General features: G+C 41.6%; 1 protein-coding gene across 8 annotated transcripts in view; it reads right to left on the bottom strand.

The window, feature by feature from the left end:
* The window catches only part of TAPT1 (transmembrane anterior posterior transformation 1), a 97,345-nt gene that overhangs the window by 8,278 nt on the left and 67,740 nt on the right, over positions 1 to 21,327 (bottom strand). For all 8 annotated transcript variants that reach the window (XM_073342448.2, XM_073342449.2, XM_073342450.2 and 5 more), the window contains 4 exons: positions 13,769 to 13,828; positions 11,586 to 11,654; positions 8,661 to 8,737; positions 1,698 to 1,858 (listed from right to left, as the gene is read on the bottom strand). In XM_073342448.2, the coding sequence (XP_073198549.1) occupies positions 1,698 to 1,858; positions 8,661 to 8,737; positions 11,586 to 11,654; positions 13,769 to 13,828 (367 nt within the window). The remainder of the gene's footprint in view (positions 1 to 1,697; positions 1,859 to 8,660; positions 8,738 to 11,585; positions 11,655 to 13,768; positions 13,829 to 21,327) is intronic.

Raw genomic sequence — 21,327 nt, 5'->3', positions numbered from 1 at the left:
AATAAACTATCCTTATACTGTAGGCTGAAGGAAAGTAGGTTAGATAAATTCCTTGAAACCGGTGATTATATTGCTAGCAATATAGGCTGTACTGTTCAAGCCTATAATTGGGGCACAGGGATTAATCAATAATGCAGAATTCTGCAATAATAATGAATAGACAGGAGAGAAGGCAAGCTAGAAAAATTCTTACATATGATCTGGCTTTATAGGGAAACAATTGTTGTTAAGAGTCACTGTATTTATAAAATGAAGTCATGGCACTGAAGAATTAAGCTTCTTCCACCTTTGAGGATTTTATAGAAGCTGAGAATATTTTTTTAAATGACATTCACAGAAATATATAGGTCTCTGCTTCTTATAAAATTGTGTCATTTGAGGCATAAGCTCTCTGGACTGACCTGGTAAGCTTACTGCTGCTTCAGCTAAAAATAGTCTTCAGAATGTATTTACTGGGAACTGTTGGTAAGTTTTAATGGTCAACCCTTAAAACATGAATTATTAAGTCCCACATCCAAATAAATTATAAAATATTTTATAATTTAAGAAAAAATTAGCACTGTAATACTGTAACATTTTCTAGTGAAAGCTTGGAAAAAGCATCCAGATCTACTGTACATAAGTTTTTTCACCATATAACCAAAAAGCCCAATATTATGGATGTAAGCCATTTTAAAATAAATATATGCACTAAATTTAGTCCAATGTGATTTGACACAGTTGAGATATAGGGTTTTATAACTGAAATGCTGATTCTTAACTCTAGTATTGCTGGCAAGACACTATGATGTCTAACAAACACCTTAAATTTCATGCTGTTCAAGTCTTTGGCAAACCTTAGAGCAGAACACAATAAAGCCTCACTGTTAAATTCTCAGGGGCTCCCACTGGATTCTTCCCAGAGACAATATACAATCCAACTTTGTTGATCAGAACAGTGAAAGTTTCTGTTTCCCCCCCATATTATGTCAAAGAGGGATATTAAAAAAACCCAACTAATACACCATTACAATTATTTATTAATAACAGAGGTTTTTTTTAAACACCCGATGTTAAAGGTGCTATATATAAACTGCAGAAGACTAAGAAAACCACCTTATATACTACAAAACAAAAAACAAGGAGGCAAATCTCAGATCAGGAGAATTAACATTAATCCCACTTAGAGAATGAAAAGCTGCCTGAAATCTTCCTATCTTCATTACAATTTTAAGTAATTGTACCTGCTGCATATCATATTTTGCCCACTTTTCTATAAGAATTCAATGGAATATTCCGTATGAAACGTCAGTATTGTCAGAGCTCAAGCCAAATGTGAAATATCAGCATTTACAAGAAGGTGTTCCTCTAAATGCGCACATTCATGCATACAAAGTCAGTACTAGTTCTCATTTTTGCTTCCCTACCTCCTTTCTCATACCCTGGTGGAATTTTATTGTAGCGGAGAATATTTAGGTCTGTGAAGGATGAAGCACTGAATAATGGAAAATGAATTCTTCTGTTTACAGAATTGTGCTCCAGCTGCTAGGTGTATGCTCACAGTCCTAACATGTGAACCAAAGCATAGTTATTATGTGGTACAGTTTGTGGTAAAGGTACTGTTGAACAGCAGAGAGGGGAACAGCAGACTGAATATTAAGTTTAATCTGGAAACAGTTTCCTTTTCACTGATCATCTGAACAAGCACTTAAACTTACCTTGAGTAGATTTAAATTTGCTTTGGGGTTTGCTAGGTGGTTTGCCTGGGGTGCTAGTAGGGGGAGGACTGAACAACTTCTCTTCCATTTTTGCCTCCTTTACATATTGGCATGACTTGCCCAATAACACAATGCTGTTAAGGACTTTTAGTGAAATTAACCTGAAAGATAAAAGGGTATATTTACATATTTGCATTAGTGGATGTTCATATAAAAACAGTTTCATGTATGGTTTCTGCTATTTGGAAGGTATTTAATTTGTTAGCTAATCCTTCCAACTGTAAGGCTTTTTCTTATGTCTTATAGAGAACCCCCCCCCCCCCCCCCCAAAAAAAAAAAGGCAGCACAATCATTTGGTTTTAGGCTCGATGTTTTAATGTAAAGGGTTTCATAGGGTAGAAATTTCAAATGTTTCTAGAAGTCATTTGGATCCTAATATCAGTATTTTAGTTACTTAATATCAGTGTTTACTTCATGGAGCAGCTATGGGAATTTCAGTAAATTTTCAATACACTCAGTATCTAAACATTTACTTTGAAGAGCGTATCAAAAATAATAGCAAGTCTGTGATGGCTTTGAAGCATCTCTAACAACAACAACTACTATGTGGAGCTCTCAAATTTTGAACCACCATGGGCCACATAAGGAGTTAAAAGACTACACCTAATTTCCATAAAATGTCCAAATTGCAGTAGCCCTCAGGTGTGTGGTCCACAGAGTCTACAAGTCCAATCATGCAATATTCCATTTCTATCTGAGTAGCCAGGCTGGGAGTAACATGACCCAGTAGACAGTGGAGACCTAGATTCTTTCCTGCCTCTGCCACAGATCTGCTGTGTGAACTTTGGCACATCACTTAGTTATCTCTACCTCAGTTTTCCCATCTGTAAAATGGGAAAGAGGCTTTTCTACCATTGTAGAGTGCTTTGAGATTTACAGATGAAAAGCACTTTATGAAAGCTAATTAATACTACTATTGACAGAACATCACATGCTAGGACCTTTAATATTTTAGACTACGCCTCCATATTGAAGATGAAGGCAGCTGTGATTTAGAGATTTGATTTACAGGCTAGTTTGATGGTTCCATGCTATTCTGGGCTCAGAATTTGAGTCTCCGGAACTTGTTTCTCACTCAAGGAGCTGCAAGAGTACCTTTTATTTCTCTCATTAGACAGCTCTACAGCAGTTGTGATAGGGTTTGGATGGAGCCCTATATCCCTACTCAACATTAGGATAGTAAATAGGTAGAGAAGAATGTGGGAACCCACTGATTATGGAAATCTTAATAGACATTGTGATAATCTAAGTTCAGAAAATTTGCTGGAAAAAGTGAACGTTTTCAAATTAAAAGCCTTAGAGCAGGTCTAACTTGTGCATTATAAAGAGACCAAAATATACTTCAGTAGCAATGCAACTATCACACAATGCATTAACACAAATCATGTCAAAAAGAGAAAAATGTAGCATACAACCTTTCTCTCTCAAAGGTATTTTTATGTAATACATTTTCCTGTAAAAGTAAGTCTGTTTGAGGGATAGGAGGATATGCAGAGCAGACAATCTTCAGTATTTAAAAAGGAACCTCTCACTTTGGTACCCAAGCAACCACAAACTAGACGAAATTAGATTCCCCCAGGTCTGTAACTGTGGTTCTATAAGGTCCCTTCTATTAGGGTAAGAGAATAGGGTGATGTCGTGGTGGGCATCTGCTAGAAACCACCAGACCAGGAGGATGAGGTAGACAAGGCTTTTTTTGGACAACTAATAGAAGTTTGCAGATCAAAGGCCCTGGTTCTCAAGGGGGACTTCAATCACCCTGACATCTGCAGGGAGAGCAATACAGCAGTGCACAGACAATCCAGGAAGTTTTTGGAGAGTATTGGGGACAACTTTCTGGTGCAAGTGTTGGAGGAACCAACTAGAGGCCGTGCTCCTCTCGACCTACTGCTCACAAACAGGGAAGAATTGGTAGGGGAAGTAGAAGTGGGTGGCAACCTGGGAAGCAGTGACCATGAGATAGTCGAGTTCAGGATCCTGCCAAAAGGAAGGAAGGAGAGCAGCAGAATATGGACCCTGGACTTCAGAAAACCAGACTGATGCCCTCAAGGCACTGATAGGCATGGATCCCCTAGGAGGCTAATATGAGAGGGAAAGGAGTCCAGGAGAGCTGGCTGTATTTTAAAGAAGCCTTATTGAGGGCACAGGAACAAACCATCTCTAAGTGCAGAAAGAATAGCAAATATGATTTAGTTGGGGTCGGCCTGCTTTGAGCAGGGGGTTGGACTAGAAGACCTCCTGAGGTCTCTTCCAACCCTAATCTTCTATGATAGTTTTTCTTTCTACAAAAACATGTCCCTTGCTTTCTCTCCCCATACCGCCTTTCCAAAAACAAGATACTTTCACAGATATGTACTATTATTTTGAAAAATGAAGGGTTCAGGGCCTAATCCAATTCAATGAGAGTTGGATCAGGATGTTGGTGGGTTACAACCCACCCAACTGATGTATTAATACCAGATTTTCATCATGAATTACATAGCAGCTTCCAAGTTTTCTTCTGTCACAGGGCTTTGGGTTTTTAACTACTGGGAGGGCAGAAGTGGGTCAGATTAGTTTACTGTGAATAGCTGAAAAATCATATAAAATTAAATCAAAACGCAAATTTCAAATATTGGGTAAAACTTAATATTTTTTATTACATTTAACTATGTAATTAAATAAAGAATTATTGTTTCACCCCATCAGAACAATTTCCTCCTTATTTTAGTCTAAATCCTTTGTGATAAAATCTTAAAGCATTATCTAGGCAGTGTTTCTCACATGTCTGTATTATACCTAAATTCTGTCTCTCGTATTGCAAATAATTCCACTTATGTAGATTATAATTACAGACACTGAAAGCAGTGTGCAGAACTTGGAATTACTCAGAGGATTTAGGAGATGTACTAATTCTAAACCTGAGATCACAGCAAAAGAATAAAGTCCATTCTCACTTTGAAATTCATATCGTATGACAAAATCTAATCTAATAAACTAAATCCAAAAAAGAAACAGGTCACAGCTGTCTTTATTCATGTTTACTTAACACATCACTATAGACTCTGTCTCATGCCATTTTGAAGGTCAGTGTCCCATTTGGAGCAGAATTGGCAAGTTGAAGTCAGGTGTTTTATTGGTGCAATTTGTTTATTTACAAAGTGTGCACAGGTCCTGTTTCCTTGAATTGGGGTGGTAACAAAACACAGACATAACTTCCTTCCTGCAGAAACCACAGACCAGGCACTTCTGCCCTGTACCCAGGATTCCTGCACTTTGTCTCTCTCTAAGGCCATACCCAAGTTTTACTGCTGAACACAGAGGGTATGTCTTTTGAGTATGTCTACGCAGCAAAGAATCATAGAATATCAGGGTTGGAAGGGACCTCAGGAGGTCATCTAGTCCAAGCCCTTGCTCAAAGCAGGACCAATCCCCAATTTTTGCCCCAGATCCCTAAATGGCCCCACTCACAACCCTGGGTTTAGCAGGCCAATGCTCAAACCACTGAGCTATCCCGCGTCTGGCCTGTGCCAGCTGACTTGGGCTCTCGGGCTGTGGGGCTGTTTCATTGCTGTGTAGACTTCCGGACTTGGGCTGAAGCCTGAGCTCTGGGACCCTCCCACCTCTCAGGCTCCAGCCCGAGCCTAGATGTCTACACAGCAGTGAAATAGCTCCACAGCCTGAGCCCTGATGGCCCTAATTGGCTGGTACAGGCCAGCTATGGGTTTCTCTTTGCTGTGTAGAAATACCCTTTGTGACCCTGGGAGCCTTCAAAGCCAGCTGGCTGAGGGGTTTCACCCCAAACTGTAACTCACATCAGGCCTGACACACACTGCCTCAACAAACTGGTGTCATAATATATATATATCTAAAAAGTGTCACAAATTATATATGAACTGGTGACATGCAGGTCCTGGAAATCATTGTATGATGTACGTATGGGTTGGGTACAAAGTTATAGATGTGTGTTGGAAATGTGTTCTTAAAATATGTGTTGGAAGACAGAGCATAAAACTCAATCTGCCCTAGACAAAGGAATGTGTATTCACCAGTCTGACTGGCTTGGTTACCAGCAGAAGACAATGGAAGTACATTTACATATAAGGTAAACAAAGCCATCAAGCTAAATGAGCAGGAGAAAAGAGCGTTTAACAATCATGCTGAGGGACAGAATCTGCACCCCAAGAAGCCTTCCTGTCTCTTGAGGTAGAGACAATGGCGTGTGAGTCATATAAGGGGACAAAAAAGATTTTTTAGTTATCCATCACTGAGGGGACAACAGGGTACAGCACCTGGGAAAGCTGGATCCTCTTGGCCTGAAAGGCAAGAGCTGCCGGAAACTTTACATAGTGAGAAACTGCTTAGTCAAAATTGTAACTTGCTAAAATTAAGTTTTACTCACTAGAAAGCGCATTTTGTTTTGTTTGTAACCAGTCCAATCTCTCTTATTCTTGCCTAGTATCACTTAAATCTCTGTATTTGAACTTTTTCTTGTTTTGTTACAAAACTATCACAGGGCTGGTATATTAAATTGGGAGTCTTCAGCTAAACCAACTGGCAGAATCCTGAAAGGTTTGCTGACCTGATACACAGTTGAGCAACAGCAAAACTCTCATTTGCTGAGGCAGAAGGATAACACAGTGGCTCACAATTCTGGGTGTCCTGAGCAGGATGTCAGTCTTCTCTGCAGTATTAACTTGGCTTTGCCTAGCCTGGGTGTGAACAGACACACTGCAAAGACACACTCAAGTTACAATGTCCTCATGGTGCTGCGCTTACCAGTGAGAGTTGCTAGGACTTCTGTGGGCATATCTCAGTTTTATGCTGCAGTAAACTGAGATGCTAACTGTTGGAGAATTTTTAGAAGGCACTGAAGGACTATCAGCATTCAAAGGGTTTATCTTGCATCCTCACTGCAAAGTGGGCTGGTAACCAGCCCATATGAAAGCAGCGCCCAGGCTTTAGTCTATACCACCAGACAGGCCAACTAGCTGGGCCTGAAAGCACCACTCAGCTTGGGTCAGAGGATTTTATATGTGGATGTAAGAATCTTAGTAAGAATCTGGGTTAATGTTACAGTGAAAACATGCCCAGATATTCTTCTAAACTTGCCCCAGCCCCTGAGTTTTATATCTGGGAAACCACTAGCCCACGCACAGACGCCAACTTCCCAAAGTGCCAGGGTGGAGGGGGGGCTCCGAGTCAACCCCTGGCTCTGCCCCAGACCCCACCCCAATCCTTCCCCCAAGGCCCCAACCCCACCACGCCTCTTCCCGCCCCCACTCCACACTGCCCCTGTCTTTTCCCACACAGGTCCGCCCCCTCCCCTGAGTGCGCTGCATCCTCCCTCTCCCCTGCCCCAGACCCTCCTGACTGTATGAAATAGCTGATCATGGCAGGTGGGAGGTGCTGATGCACATGGTCCGCCAGTGGGTGGGAGGCGCTGGGGGTGGGGTGGGGAGCTGATAGAGGAGCAGCTCGTGGGTGTTCATTACCTACCATTTTCCCCCATGGGTGCTCCACCGCGGAGCACCCACAGAGTTAGCACCTATGAGCCCAAGGCTACTTACTGAGACCACATGGGCTAGAAAGGAGAGTCTGAGAATCTACCCTCCTTCTGTGCAGTAGCTCTGCAATAGGTAGAAACCCTAAGGCTTCACCCATACAATACCCTTAATGACTCTCTGGGTGTGGTTACTGCTTGACATCTTTAGCTCTTTCCAGAGGGAGTTTATCAATATGCTTCAATAATCCCCAATGTGCAAGGCAGCACTGTTTGTCATATGATCTTTCAATTTAAAATATTTTTTTCCCCAAGTTCTTCAGTTTAGCAGTTGAGTGGTATAGGTATTCAGTCACTGAATACAATCATGGTCATTAGCAGTTACATGTCTACTTTGCACACTATAAAAATTTTATAAATTTTATTTTATAAAATTTTATATAAATTTTGCACACTATAAAAATTTATCTCAATTTTAGTTTTTAAATGCACAAGCATTTTGTATTTACTTGCAGCTTTATTTATTAGTTAGTTAAAAATTGTTTCAGGTGGGAAATGACCAAAATGTCCCCTTAAACTCAAATGAGGCATGCAACTACCTTATCGCGAATGCAGAAGTGCAGCATAGAGAAACTACAAGTATCACAGCAACCTCCACTTGGATTTAGATTAAATGTATGTGAGGACCTATGTTTTCTAAGGGCAGCATGTGTGTGCTCAAGATCAGGGTGACTACCATCTGCTCCATTCTATCCAAATTTGATGTAGTCCTCGAGCTCCTGGCCAACTGCCAAAGTTACCCCCAGCTGAGAAAAGTTTCTATGCCTCTGGTTTAAGCAAACACATCATTATTAATTATTGTACAAGATTCTGTGATGTCTTATGATAAGCTAATCACTGTATTAAATAGCTATTATTATGAATAACTTCTGAAAATGTAAAATAACCCAAGTTTAATTCAAAAAAGAAATATATAAAACACTCCTTATACCCTATTTGACCCAGACATGAAGGATAATACAAGTATTATCCTTTGCAGTCTCACCCAATTTAAAAAAAAACAAAACAAAACCCTACAATCACTCTTTGCACCCTTCTCCTCCCTTTTAAACTCTGGTCTCATTTTGTTGACCATAATCATAACAACTTCTCACTAACTGAAAAGGAAGGCTCTGAAACGGATGCAAACGTTTATCTGCAAATTGCTCAGTAGTGGATGCTCAGAGTGCATGGCTGTTATTTTTAGATCCAACTATGACTGTTCTGCAATGCATTTTATATAAATTTCACACCTATTGGGCTCCATGGAGAAGTGACTGTATTATGTTTGTACCTTAAAACATCAACAGAGCAAATTATTTCTTACAATCATTTAAACAGTAAATACTGTTCAATATTTGCTTCTTTTGTGTTCCACTTACCCACAATAGAAGAGCACAACACAGGCATAAGCCAAGACTCCTTGTACTTTTATTGAGCTTGTTACGACTCTGATGAGCTGTTTTAAAAATAAAAGTTAAACAGTTCAGGCACATAGATTAATAATTAATACAATATTTAAAGAGGGCATTTACATCGAGTCAAGTTTGTGACAAAAATGAGAACATTTATACTAAGAAGAATTAACTTTGTAATGGTCTGTATTCCTCTTGATATTGTTAATTATTCAAGAATTGTCTGAATAAATATTACATGAGTATCTGCTATTACTTGACTATGCAATAGAGTTGTAATTCTAGTACGGCTGTCGATTAATCATAGATAACTTATGCAATTAACTAAAAAAAATTAATCGTGATTAATCGCAGTTTTAATAGCACTGAAACAAGAGAATACCAATTAAATATTGCTGGATGTCTTTCTACATTTTCACATATATTGTATTCTATGTTGTAATTGAAATCAAAGTGTATATTATTTTTGATTACAAATATTTGCAATGTAAAAATGAAACAAAAGAAATAGTATTTTTCAATTCACCTCGTACAAGTACTTTAGTGCAATCTTTGTCGCGAAAGCGCAACTTAGAAATGTAGATTTTTTGTTATATAACTGCACTCAAAAACAAAACAGTGCGATTAATCATGTAATTAATCGCCTGACAGCCCAAAATTCTAGTAATAACTCTACAGTCTGTTGCTATATAAATGATTTATATCAAGTTCAGCATTATGACTTCATTGCAGAATCAAGAAAGAAATGATGGGCTGGAAGAGGATACTAGTTATTAATACAAACATCTGAGGAAACTACCCAATATGTATGTGTGGAAATCACATTAAAGATATTGATGTAGTGAACCAGAATTGTAATGCATCACTCTGCACTAAAGAAAACTTGAGACTGAGCTGTTTTGTGGACTCAGCATGTTATGGAATCTGTCTGCTTGCAAAGTTTGAACATTAAGAAATCACAAGTTTGTTTTCAGTGTAGCACTTAAGGCCCCAGTTCAGGAAAAGACTTAAGCCTGTGCTTAAGACCATCCTTGTTAAGGATAGCATTTCAGCACATGCTGAACTTTAGACATGTACTTAAGTCCCAGCTTGAATAGGGATGCAATCCATAATGGAAGTCTAAGTAGATAACTGTAGCTATGACCACCGTAAATGTTGGTCCCTGCTGAACTTAGCTAGACAAAGTTATCAATAACATTTTTGCTTGATCCCTGCAGGACAGTATTGCAACAAAAAAACCAACAATTTTACATCACTAATCACTCTACCAGTAACATTATGGGACTTTGCTGGTAGAGTTGGTGCTTCTGTCCAATGCCATTATGACTAAGGGCTCATCTACACAGAGAAATTGACCATAACAATGATTGCAGAATATGGTATTCCAGAATAGCTCCCTTTGTAGACACTAGTTCAGAATAAAAGTCACTTTATTTCGGAAGAATTTATGTGCTCAGAAACAACAAAATGCACTAATTATTCCAAAATAAAGTGACTAACTCTGGAATAGCATGCCAACATGGGGAGGACACAGGGAGCTAATCCAGAACAGTTTATACCACAATAGTCACCTCCCCTGTGCAGACAAGCCCTAAGCCACTGAACATACCAGTGCAGGGAAGGGCATGATAAGAAAACACTGAAGGTGTTTTATAAAAATTTTCCTACCAAGAGCCTTAAAAACCTGCACTACTGTCAGCTTCCTGGCAGCCAGCTGCTTTTGCTATTCTGACTGAACAATCAGGATACTTGCCAAAAGGAATAAATGTTCAATCACTATGGCGGTAGCCTGTTCCACTATAGCAGCCCAAGTCATTATAAATTCCATAGTAGTAATCTGCATTTAACCCTCTATGCTGGGAGGATAAACACTAACACATATATCAAGTGGTATAGATTTCCTTATGTTGAGTGTTAAGTCAGACGTGTAGCGTCATTTAGATGTGTTAAAATATAAAGAAGTGCTCATTTCACATTCACATAATTTTTACAACAAAATGAGCTGTGCAGCCTAACAACTATACATACATTAGACCTCTCCACAGAAGTAACAATCAAGCCCTCTAACCCTTAGCTCACTTCCTTCCCACATGACTGGGGGTGGGGTGGGGAGGAAGGGAGTTCCAGAATGTCCAAAAGATAAAGAAACTAAGCCCTTTTTGGACCAAGGAGGGGAGTGAATTCTGAAGCTGAGGGACCCTCATGCAGAACAATCTTGTAGTTAAGGCACTGAACTTGAATTTAAGAGATGTAGGTTCAACTCCTGGCTCTGCCACAGACTTCCTATGTGACTTTAGGCAAGTCACTTAATCTCCATGCCTCATTCTCATATATAAAAAGAAGATTATGTTTCCCTACCTCACATACGGTTGTGAGGATCAATTAATTGTTTGTGACCCACTCAGATATTAGGGTGATTGTGGCCATATAACCAAAATAGACAGCTCCCTCTCAGTTATATGAAGAAAACTCCATCAAAAATGTGTAAGTTGATCTCAACTGTGGCAGCAATGGAGAGAGAAACAGAGAGCATTTCTCAGGTAATCAGGTTCCTAACCCATTTACAGGTTAAAACCCAACACCATGAACGCTACCAGGAAACTTAGCAGCAGCCTGTATAAATCCTGGGGCATTTATGCTCCTGGCATGAAGTTACATCTAATAATTATTCACTTTATTCTGCTCCAGCATCAGATTCTATGTGGCCTTAAAATAGAGCACCAAAAATAATACAGTCTCCTGGTGGCAAAGACATGGGTCCTCATCTATTTCACACTGAGTTTCTTCAGAGAAATAAAGCATTTTTCTATGACCTTGAATTTTATCCCTAAGCAGAATTCTTACTAACCACTGAGAGATTTTTGGTCTGAAAAATGAAAATACATGACTTACTAAAACAGCCAATGGGAGAGGAATAAAACCCATTCTCCTGGAAACAGAATCGCTGTAATCTGTGTATGCCTGAAATAAATAAATAAATAAATTGGGATTTGTGGCATCTCTCCCCTATTTTACTTGGTGCACATTCTAGGAAGGTAGCAATCACTACTAGCATATATATTACATTGATAAAGAAGCAACTATTTAAATCTGGTAAACGACTGCTTTCACAGAGATCTACATAGATATGCAAATGTCGTTATCTGTTTATGTGTGAATACAATTAACACTAACATGACTGTTAAAATTAGCCACAGAGCTCTAAATCAAGAGCATTTAGGAAATTATACCACAAATCATGCCAAAGCATTTCAAAAGTGCACTACTGCCACTTCACTTAGAGATATTTTGGTTATCAATTCAGTTTTGATCCCTAAATATAATATGCAAAAATCCACACTGCAAAAAAAGAAGTGATTATCCAAAGCACCATAGTAGCAATTTAAATGGTCATTCCAACTTCCTCTGTAATTAGGCTCAAGATAACACCTCCCCTTACCCCTTTTTAAAAAAACAATTAAAGGCTTTGTTCTCATTGGTACTATAAAAGTGGTCTACTTTGCCTGAGAATTCTCATGTGGTACTGAAAATTCTCCGATGCTGAAGAACAGTTATATCATATAAGCACTCATATTCCTCAAGCCATCATCACAAAAAGAAATATAAAATATATGACTTTTCAGAATCATCTGGTTTATTCCTAAAATTAGTAATATGAAGATTCCATTAGTATTCCAGGTAATTTAGCCCCTCTTGTCCATGGCAAGGTACGAAAGATTTTAGCTTATGTTTCTTCATTCATAAGCTTGATAAAGGAAGACTGCTTACCAGTAATCTCAGTTCTCCGAATGTACTGCCTCTGCAGATCCATGATGTAGGAGTAACAAGCATGGCATGAGGGATTTGCATAGACAATTCATATGGTAGTAGGAAAATTAACAATGAATGTTGTACAGAACTATACTAGATCACCAAACTATGCTAAGATTAAATGGGAAGGAAGAGTAGATCTATTTTATGAAAGGCTGCAGGTAGTTCAAAATTACTTCAGGAAAACCCTGTTAAGCTTGTTTAGCCAGTTTACTTCAAAACATATCACACACCGTATATACTCATTCATAAGCAAAATTTTTTTAGTAAAAACGGGAAGCATCAGAGAAGGGGGTCGGCTTATGAACGGGTATAGAGAAGGAGAGATGTGACACAGCCCCTCCCCCCAAAAGAGGGGGCGAGGAGAGGCAGCACAGTCAGCAGAGCCAGAAGGAAAGAGGCAGGGCCAGAGTCACTCCGCTTCTGGCCACGCCTCCAAAGCAGCTGCAGCTCCAGAGCTGGCAGGCTGCGGCCACGCCTCCTGGCCCTGCCTGCCAGATCACACTGCGGCCGTGCCGTCGGAGCAGGCTGTGGCCATCGCAAGAGATCTTCCCTTGGCCCACACCAGCTAAAGTGGAAAGGGACGGGATGGGGAGATTGGGGGGCTCCCAGGCTAGGGGTGGGGTCATGTCGGGGGTGGTCACAGGGGTTACTCCCCTGACCCCCAGCTTCTCCCCTCCACAAAATTTCCCCAACAGTTGCTGTCCCGGTCTGTCAGGGTAAGCAGCTGGCGGGCAGGGACACTTAGTTTACTTAGATTTACCTCGGACGCTCGAGGTAAACAAACTGTCTCGGCCTGCCAGCAGCTTATCCTGACGGCCTGGGAGCCAAAGTTTGCTGACCCCTGAATTGTAGCATCGGCTTATGAATGGTCATACAAATTTTCCATTTTTACTTCTCCATCTTGGGGGGTTCGGCTGATAAACGAACCGGCTTCTGATCGAGTATATATAGTCATTAAAATTGCAATTAGGGTAACTATAATAAGGCTTTTGTTGTGACTTTATCAACGAACCTGTGCTAGCATAGTTTGCTCTTAAAAATCAAAGGCAATTTACTGCAAGAAACTTGAAGAACTGAACAGAAGTTGTGTGACTAGATCATGGTGCAAAATTAATTTCATTTTGTACATGCACAATAGCAGGATATAATTTCAGTATTATAGAAGAGAACATTTTCTGAATATCTGTTGGCACTGACATTTGCTGTACTGAAAACAATGACATCAGTTAATAAAAACATGCCCTTTTTATTTTCACACTTACATTTTTCTGTCGACTGCTAACAAGGTCAAATGCCAGGCTGGCTCTGTACTCACTGTAGACCTGGAAAAAAAAATCCAGCACATTGGATGTGTGATTAATTTACATGAGATCACAATTTACAGCAGCAACAGAATTTCACTGATAAAATATTTATCAGAAAAAAAAAGAGTTTTATAAGGCTTGTGCAGGAACTGAAGCACTCAATCTTGCTCTTTCATGGAGGTACATACTGCTGTATAATTAAGGACAACTATCGTATATACATGAGCAAACAGAAGCCAATTTTCTAAAATATACAACTTTTCATGATACAATCAGATTACAGAATTAAAATGCACACTTACAGTATATACATTTACTTTTGGATTTTAGATTCACCAGTACAGTATTAACTGTGTTAAGCCAACTGGCCACATATATTTTGCGAGGATGATTAATGTGGCTACTAAAACCTAAGTGGGATATCTGGAAGAGGATTTAGGAATGAGGAACTGCATGTTCTCGCCAAATTCCAAATAGGAAGTTATATTGGCTTGGATGCAAAAAGGGAGCTAAGTTCAGCAGGACAGAGATCTGTTGCATTCTGGATAAATAATTAGTGTCTCTTTTGGGCCACAGAGAAACAGACAGGGAAAACAAGCATGAAAAGGACTCTATAGGTTGGGGCTTAGAGCACTCACTCAGGATGTGGAAGATCTGGAATCTAGCCCCCTGAACTGATGCATTTTTAAAATATATATATATTCATAGTGGAACAGCTTCAACAAGAGAGACTGAGGGAGCCCCCCCACATCAGAATATCCTATAATCCAATGGTAGAGTACTCCCCTGAGAGGTGGCAGATCTCTGTTTAAATCCCTTCCCTCCCCAGGTGGAGGGGGGGTACTTACACCAGGGATCCCCCACATGCCAGGTGACTACCCTAACCACTGGGTCAAAAGTTATGAGGGAGGTTTTCCTCTTTTCCTATTCCCCATCCTGGTCTATTTTGTGTTAACTCACCTCAGAGGCTAGTCCAGCAGGCGAGCTAAGAAGGCACCCACTAGATTGGGCCCCAAATGCCTATCTTCTCCTGGCTTGTGAATCACTCTGGGGCTTAGGTGAGAGAAAAATGGCCAGACACCCAGACTGGGGCTGCAGTGTCCAAGTTCAGAGGCAGAAACATAGGTATATAGTGAACTTTTACAGCAAAAATGTAGGTGCCAGTTAACTTAAGGCACCTACAGGGTTCAGTGGGAGTTTTGTACATTGCAGAGGTCCTGAAACTGGGACTTATGCATCTAACTCCTTTTGTGCATCCAGCCATTCTGCCTATCCAAACGTCCTCAACAATGTCAATTAGATATACTTCATTTTCTTGCGTTAGGTGTTGTGATGCATTGCTGCATCCTGCTTAACGATCGTGCCTTGCACCTTGTGGTGACTGCATTTCAGTGATGGAATTATTTTTGTGCAAAGATATTGTGACAAAGTTCCTGCTCTACCTTGGTGGGTCTTGCACTTATTGGCGGATTTGCTCGCCTTGGAGCTTCACGGCAGCCCTCAGCTTGGCCGTTTTTCTGAGCCCACAGTCCAGGTTGACGACTCCTGTGTCTGACCAGGAGTTGGGAGGATTTGGGGGGAACCCGGGACCGCCCTCTACTCCGGGTTCCAGCCCAGGGCCCTGTGGAATGCGGCTGTCTAGAGTGCCTCTTGGAACAGCTGTGCGACAGCTACAACTCCCTGAGCTACTTCCCCATGGCCTCCTCCCAACACCTTCTTTATCCTCACCATAGGACCTTCCTCCTGGTGTCTGATAATGCTTGTACACCTCAGTCCTCCAACAGTCCGTGTTCTCACTCTCAGCTCCTAGTGCCTCTTGCTCCCAGCTCCTCACATGCACACCACAAACTGAAGTGAGCTCCTTTTTTAAAACCCAGGTGCCCTGATTAGCCTGCCTTAATTGATTCTAGCAGCTTAATGGTCTTAATGGTCTCCAGAAGGTTCCTGATTGTTCTGGAACCTTCCCTGTTACCTTACCCAGGGAAAAGAGATCTACTTAGCCTGGGGCCAATATATCTGCCTTCTATTACTCTCCTATATCCATCTGGCCCGATCCTGTCACAATATGCACACAGTTTTGGGGGTCTCTTTATGAAAGACACTATGTAAAATGTCAGGTATTGGTTACCTAATAAATTCTTGTAAATGATTAGCAGCATCACAAAGTAATATAAGACAATCTCTATGGTCTTAATATTGTTCATTTAAATTGCAGATCTTTTTGAGTTAAGACCAATAGCACAAAGTAAAAAGGATGTACTGTAGTTTGAAGGTACTATGATTTTTACATTTAGTTAATAGTTTAAATTAGAAGCTGCATGAAAGCATTAGACTCAAGTGAAACAAATAACTGACTTGTAATCATATGCTGACTTAGTGATCCCATAAAATGTTATATTAGGCAGCTGGGAAGGAAAACAGAAAAGCTACTTAGACAACATTTTCAGATACTAAGGAAAATGTAGCTATTTTAAGGATAAAGGGGCTGACCGCCTGCTTCTCCAGTAAACTTCAATTAGCACTGCATGTGCTCAGCACTTCTGAAAATTAGGCGCAATGGCTATAAATCTTTAGAATCTACATGTAATATGGTAAAGGAGTGTATTAAATAATAAACCTTGCAGGACAGTCTATAACTGATTCAGCATACTGAAACATGTATTTCTGGCTAGCATTTCATTATTCCTGTTTTCTGTACTCTTTATGTGAAAGTAGGGCATGCATAAATGCCTCTGGCATAAGGGAGCTTATTAAGTGCATCTATTAAACTTGTTTCTACACTACTACTGTAGTTACTTTAGGAAGATGCTGAAAGTAATAGAACTTCCAAGTTTTGACCTCGTTTCCTGAAAAGGGGATTTAGGGTACTTCAAGATGGTTGTCCCTGTGGGTGCTCCACTTTAGGTGTCTTAACACCTTGCACTTGTAATCAGAGATTTGAGGTAACAGTGCCTGGTTGAGCCGCACACTTGCCGTAGCCGACTCACGCTGGTCTGAGCGGTTACACAGTGGTGTGCAGCCAACCATCCCCCTGTTCCTTCTCTACCTCAGAGAATCAGCCTAAAACGCCGAAGTAGAGGGGAGGAGAAAGGGTAGCGGAGCACCCACAGGAACAACCATCTCGAAGAACATCAGTTATTGCACAAGGTGAGTAACCTCCTCCACTTCGAGGAGTGTTCCTGTGGGTGCTCCACTTTAGTGGTCCTAGGATTACTTTAGATTAAAAGAATGTTGTATAAGGTGGGTGTACCATTAAGGCACCTAATTCTCCTTCTCCTTCCCATCTTGTGTATGTGATGGCAATGAGGAAAGCCACCTTCATGGATAAGTGCAATAAAGAGCAAGTTGGAAGGGGTACAAACGGTTTTCCCATGAGTCCACGTAGAACAAGGTTGAGGTCCCACATGGGTTTGGGTTTCTTAGTGTGCGGTAAGTGTTTTCAATGCCTTTAAGGAAGCATTTAATCATCAGGTGAGCAAATATAGTGACCGCATCCATCTTATTATGGAAGGAGGTAATAACAGCTAAGTGTACTCTGATAGAGCTTATGAATAGCCCTGACTTTTTAAGTCCTAGTATATAGTTGAGAATCCTCGGTAGGGGGGACAACTGTGGTAAGAGCTGTTTGTCTTGGCACCATGTGCAGAATCGTTTCCACTTATGGATATATGTTTTTCTTGTATTGAAGCCTCCGACTGTTCAGTAATATATGTTTTACTTCGTCAGAACAGGCTCTCTCGAACCCAGTCAGCCATGGAGTAACCAGCACTTGGGGTGGAGTACTGCGAGGTTGGGGTGACAGATGTGTCCCACATCTTGTGATTGGTGGTGAGGTACTAAGGGAAAGGTTTGAGGTGGTTTCACTGTCATCTGATGCAGCTATGGCAACCATGTTTGTCTGGGCCATGTGGGTGCAATGAGAATGACCCTGGACTCGCCCTGCCTGATCGTGTGAATGACTCGGCTTAGAAGTACAGTTGGAGGAAATGCATATATCCGTGGCACCTCCCATTTTATGAGGAGAGCGTTGTCTAGGCAGTAGAGTCCCAATCCTGCTCTGGAACAATATTTTGGGAATTTGGCATTCTAAGCTGTTGCAAATCGAGATATGGTGGGGAACACCCATAGTTTGAATATGGATTTGAGAATTCGGGGATCCATCTCCCACTCGTGGGTTTGTGAAAAATCCCTGCTTAGTAGATCCACTGTTGTATTCTGACATCCTGGCAGATAGGATGCCAATATTTCTATGTTGTTGGTGATGCACCAGTTCCAAAGGTGTATTGCTTCTGTACACGGAATATGACTGTGCTCCCCCTTGGCGGTTTACATCAAACATGCATGCTATATTGTCCATGAGGATCTTGATGGCATTGGTCTTGATTAGAGGGAGAAAGAAAGCATGCATTTCAGACTGCCCTTAGCTCCAGTAAGTTTATGTGCAGGTTGGACGCCGCTGGAGACCAGCTGCCTTGGATTGTATTGTTGAGTAGATGTGCCCGCAACCTATTAGAAAAGCATCTGTCATGACTGAAATGGTTGGAGTTCTTTGTTGGAAAGGGACTCCCTGAGCAGACGTTCTTTGGTTATATCCGCCATGTTAATGAGTCTTTTACTCTGCATAGCATTGTGAGGCATCTATTGAGAGCGTATCTGTATGGTATATATACTGTTCGAAGCCAGGCCTGGAAACATCTCATGTGGAGTCTGGCATGTTTTACAACAACACTGTTGCTGACATATGCCCCAAATTATAAGCATGTTCTGGCAGATGTTTGTGGGCTGTCCATCATCATTGAAATTAGGTTGACTAGAGTGAGGAAGCGTTGTTGGGGTAACATTGCTGTTGCTGTGAGACAATCAAGGTAGGCTCCTATGAATTCTTACTTTTGGACAGGAACCAGCGTGGACTTTTGTACATTTATTTGCAACCCTAGGTCTATGAACAGGGTTATCATGCTCTGTGTGGCGTTCATTGCTTCTTGCTGCTTTGGTGCCCTTATAAGGCAATCGTCTAAGTATGGAAATATCATCACTCCTTGTCTGCGGAAGTGAACTGCAATGACAGCAAGAACATTGGGAAAAAACCCTTGGGGCAGTGGAAAGGCCGAAGGGTAGTACTCTGTATTGGAAATGCTGTTTCCCTTGGGTGAATCTCAGGAATCTTCTGTGTGACGGGCGGATTGAAATATGAAAATAAGTGTTGTGAAGGTTAAGGGCCAAGAGCCAATCTCCCTTTTCTAATGCCGGAATTATTGTGGTTAGAGCCAACATTTTGAAACGTCTGTTCTCACAAATTTGTTGAGTTTTCGTAAATCCAGGATGGGTCTCCACCCACCAGTCTTTTTCTGAGTTTGAAAATAATGTGTATAAAAACCTCTCCCTTTGTGTTGCACTGGTATGGGTTCCATGGCACCTAGTTGTATGAGGTGGTTTATTTCCTGTTGTAACAGGTGCTCGTAAGAGGGGTCCCTGAAGAGGGACAGGGAAGGGGGGGTGGGTAGGTGGGATAGAAGTAAAGGGGATGGAGTAGCCCTTCTGGATAATCTCTAAAATCCGTTTGTTTGTTGTGATGATGTTCCAGACTGGGTAGTATGGTGACAGGAGGTCTCTGAATGGATGGGGGACTGTTTCTGATTCTGGAGTCCGAAGATCTCAAGCCCTCAACCACACCTTCAAAATGATTGTCTAGAGGTGGATGGTTGAGACGCCGAAGGCTGATCTTGGTTCTGCCAACGTCTATGCTGTCTTTGTGGCTGAGTGTATGGGGTAGCCCGGAATCTCTGGTTGTAAAACCTGCCTTATTTTTGTTCACAGGTACGTAGGTGCCCAGGGTTTTTAAGGTTGCCCTGGAGTCCTTTAAGGTCTGTAAGGACACATCAGTTTTGTCAGCTAATAGTTTTTGACCCTCGAAGGGTAAGTCTTCAACTTAAGGTGCCTGGACCTTCCTTGGGAATCCAGAAAGATGGAGCCAGGATGCACGGCACATGATCACGGATGTGGCAATGGATCATGCTGCCGCGTCTGCAGGGTTAAGGGAGTCCTGTAGGGCTATCCTGGTGATGAGACACCCCTTGGAAATGTTTACCTTATATTTTTCTTTTTTTGTCATCTGGCAAATTTTCAATTGAATTCTGACATTTTGGAGAACAGATTGTGTGTATATTTAGCCAGCAGGGCCACATAGTTAGCTATGCAGAACCGAAGTGTAGCTGATGAATAGGCTTTCCACCCAAAAAGGTCTAGTCTTTTCCATTCCTGATTGTATTGGGTCGTTCGGGACTGGTGTTGTTTCCCCTTTTGATTGACCGCCTTCACTACTAAGGAGTTTGGAGTGGGGTGTGTAAATAAAAATTCAGCTCCTTTTGTTGGCACATATTTTTTGTCAGATCTCTTACATGAGGTGGTGCAGGAGCGGGAGTCTGCCAGATGATTTTCACAGGCTCCATAATAGCATCATTTATCGGCAAGGCTCTCTTTGCCAATGGGGATGCCTGGAGTATGTCCATGAGCTTATGTTGGGCTTCTGGTAGCTGTGCCAACAGAATGTGTAGGGATTAAGCAACCCTTTTGAAGAGGTCCTGAAAACATTTGAAATCATCCCCCATAGTAGGAAGTGGTGGCATTTGGTTTCATCTGGTGACTATGATGAGAGGTAAGCAGGCGGTGAAGTGTCATGTGAGGCTATGTCCTCAGGTTCCTCGGGTCTTCCTCCTGTGTTTCTGAGGGTGCCAGGACAGCTGGTGAAGGGGACCGGGCTATTCTGGACCTAGGCGGGCTAGGGGGCCTACAGTTTTGGTTGCCCATGGATTCCAGTATGACCAGTTAGGTGGGAATGGTATGGGGGGCAGTGCCCATGGGTGACTATATCATCCTCATATATCCACAGGTAGTGGGGGATGAGATGGTCCTGGCTTGGGTGAGGAGTGGCGAGGAGCGTATAATACTGCATCATCCTCTTCTTCCTCATCAGTGGAGATAGGAAGGCCTGATCTGCAGGGAGTAGTCAGCTGGATTGGTACTGATCTGGATGGTATAAGATATTCAGGCATTGAGGCCACTATCAGGTCCGCATGCCTCAGGAATTGCTGTGGTACCGTGAGGTTCGGTGCCGTAGATGGCATGGTGAACGGCCCAGGAGCATGATTTGAAACTGCCAGTGCCGAGGATTTATAGCTGTGCAGCACAGGTACAGCAGGTGGCGCCACTGTACCGCTTGGGCAGAGATCTCTGTGGATGCAGAGTTGGAAGGTTTCACTTTAGTGTGTGAACCTCCATTAGAGCTTGCCCACGTAGTGTCTTTAGCTTGTGGGGAACTCTCGATGCCAGATATTCCCAGTGCTGCGTGGTCCGGCGCTCTCAGTGCTGTCGGTACTGGGGCAGATTTTTCAGTTGGAGACCGTTTTCTTTTGGGCAACTCTTGGTCTGCAACCACTTTTTTGTAGCCTTTCTAGGAGCAGGCTCCTTGGCAGCTGCTGTTGGAACAGAGCTCCTGTCAGAGGCTGCCGCTGGCGACT

Source organism: Lepidochelys kempii, chromosome 4 (genome assembly GCF_965140285.1).
Source record: "Lepidochelys kempii isolate rLepKem1 chromosome 4, rLepKem1.hap1, whole genome shotgun sequence".
NCBI lineage: Eukaryota > Metazoa > Chordata > Testudines > Cheloniidae > Lepidochelys > Lepidochelys kempii.
This window is presented reverse-complemented; position numbering and strand designations above follow the sequence as displayed.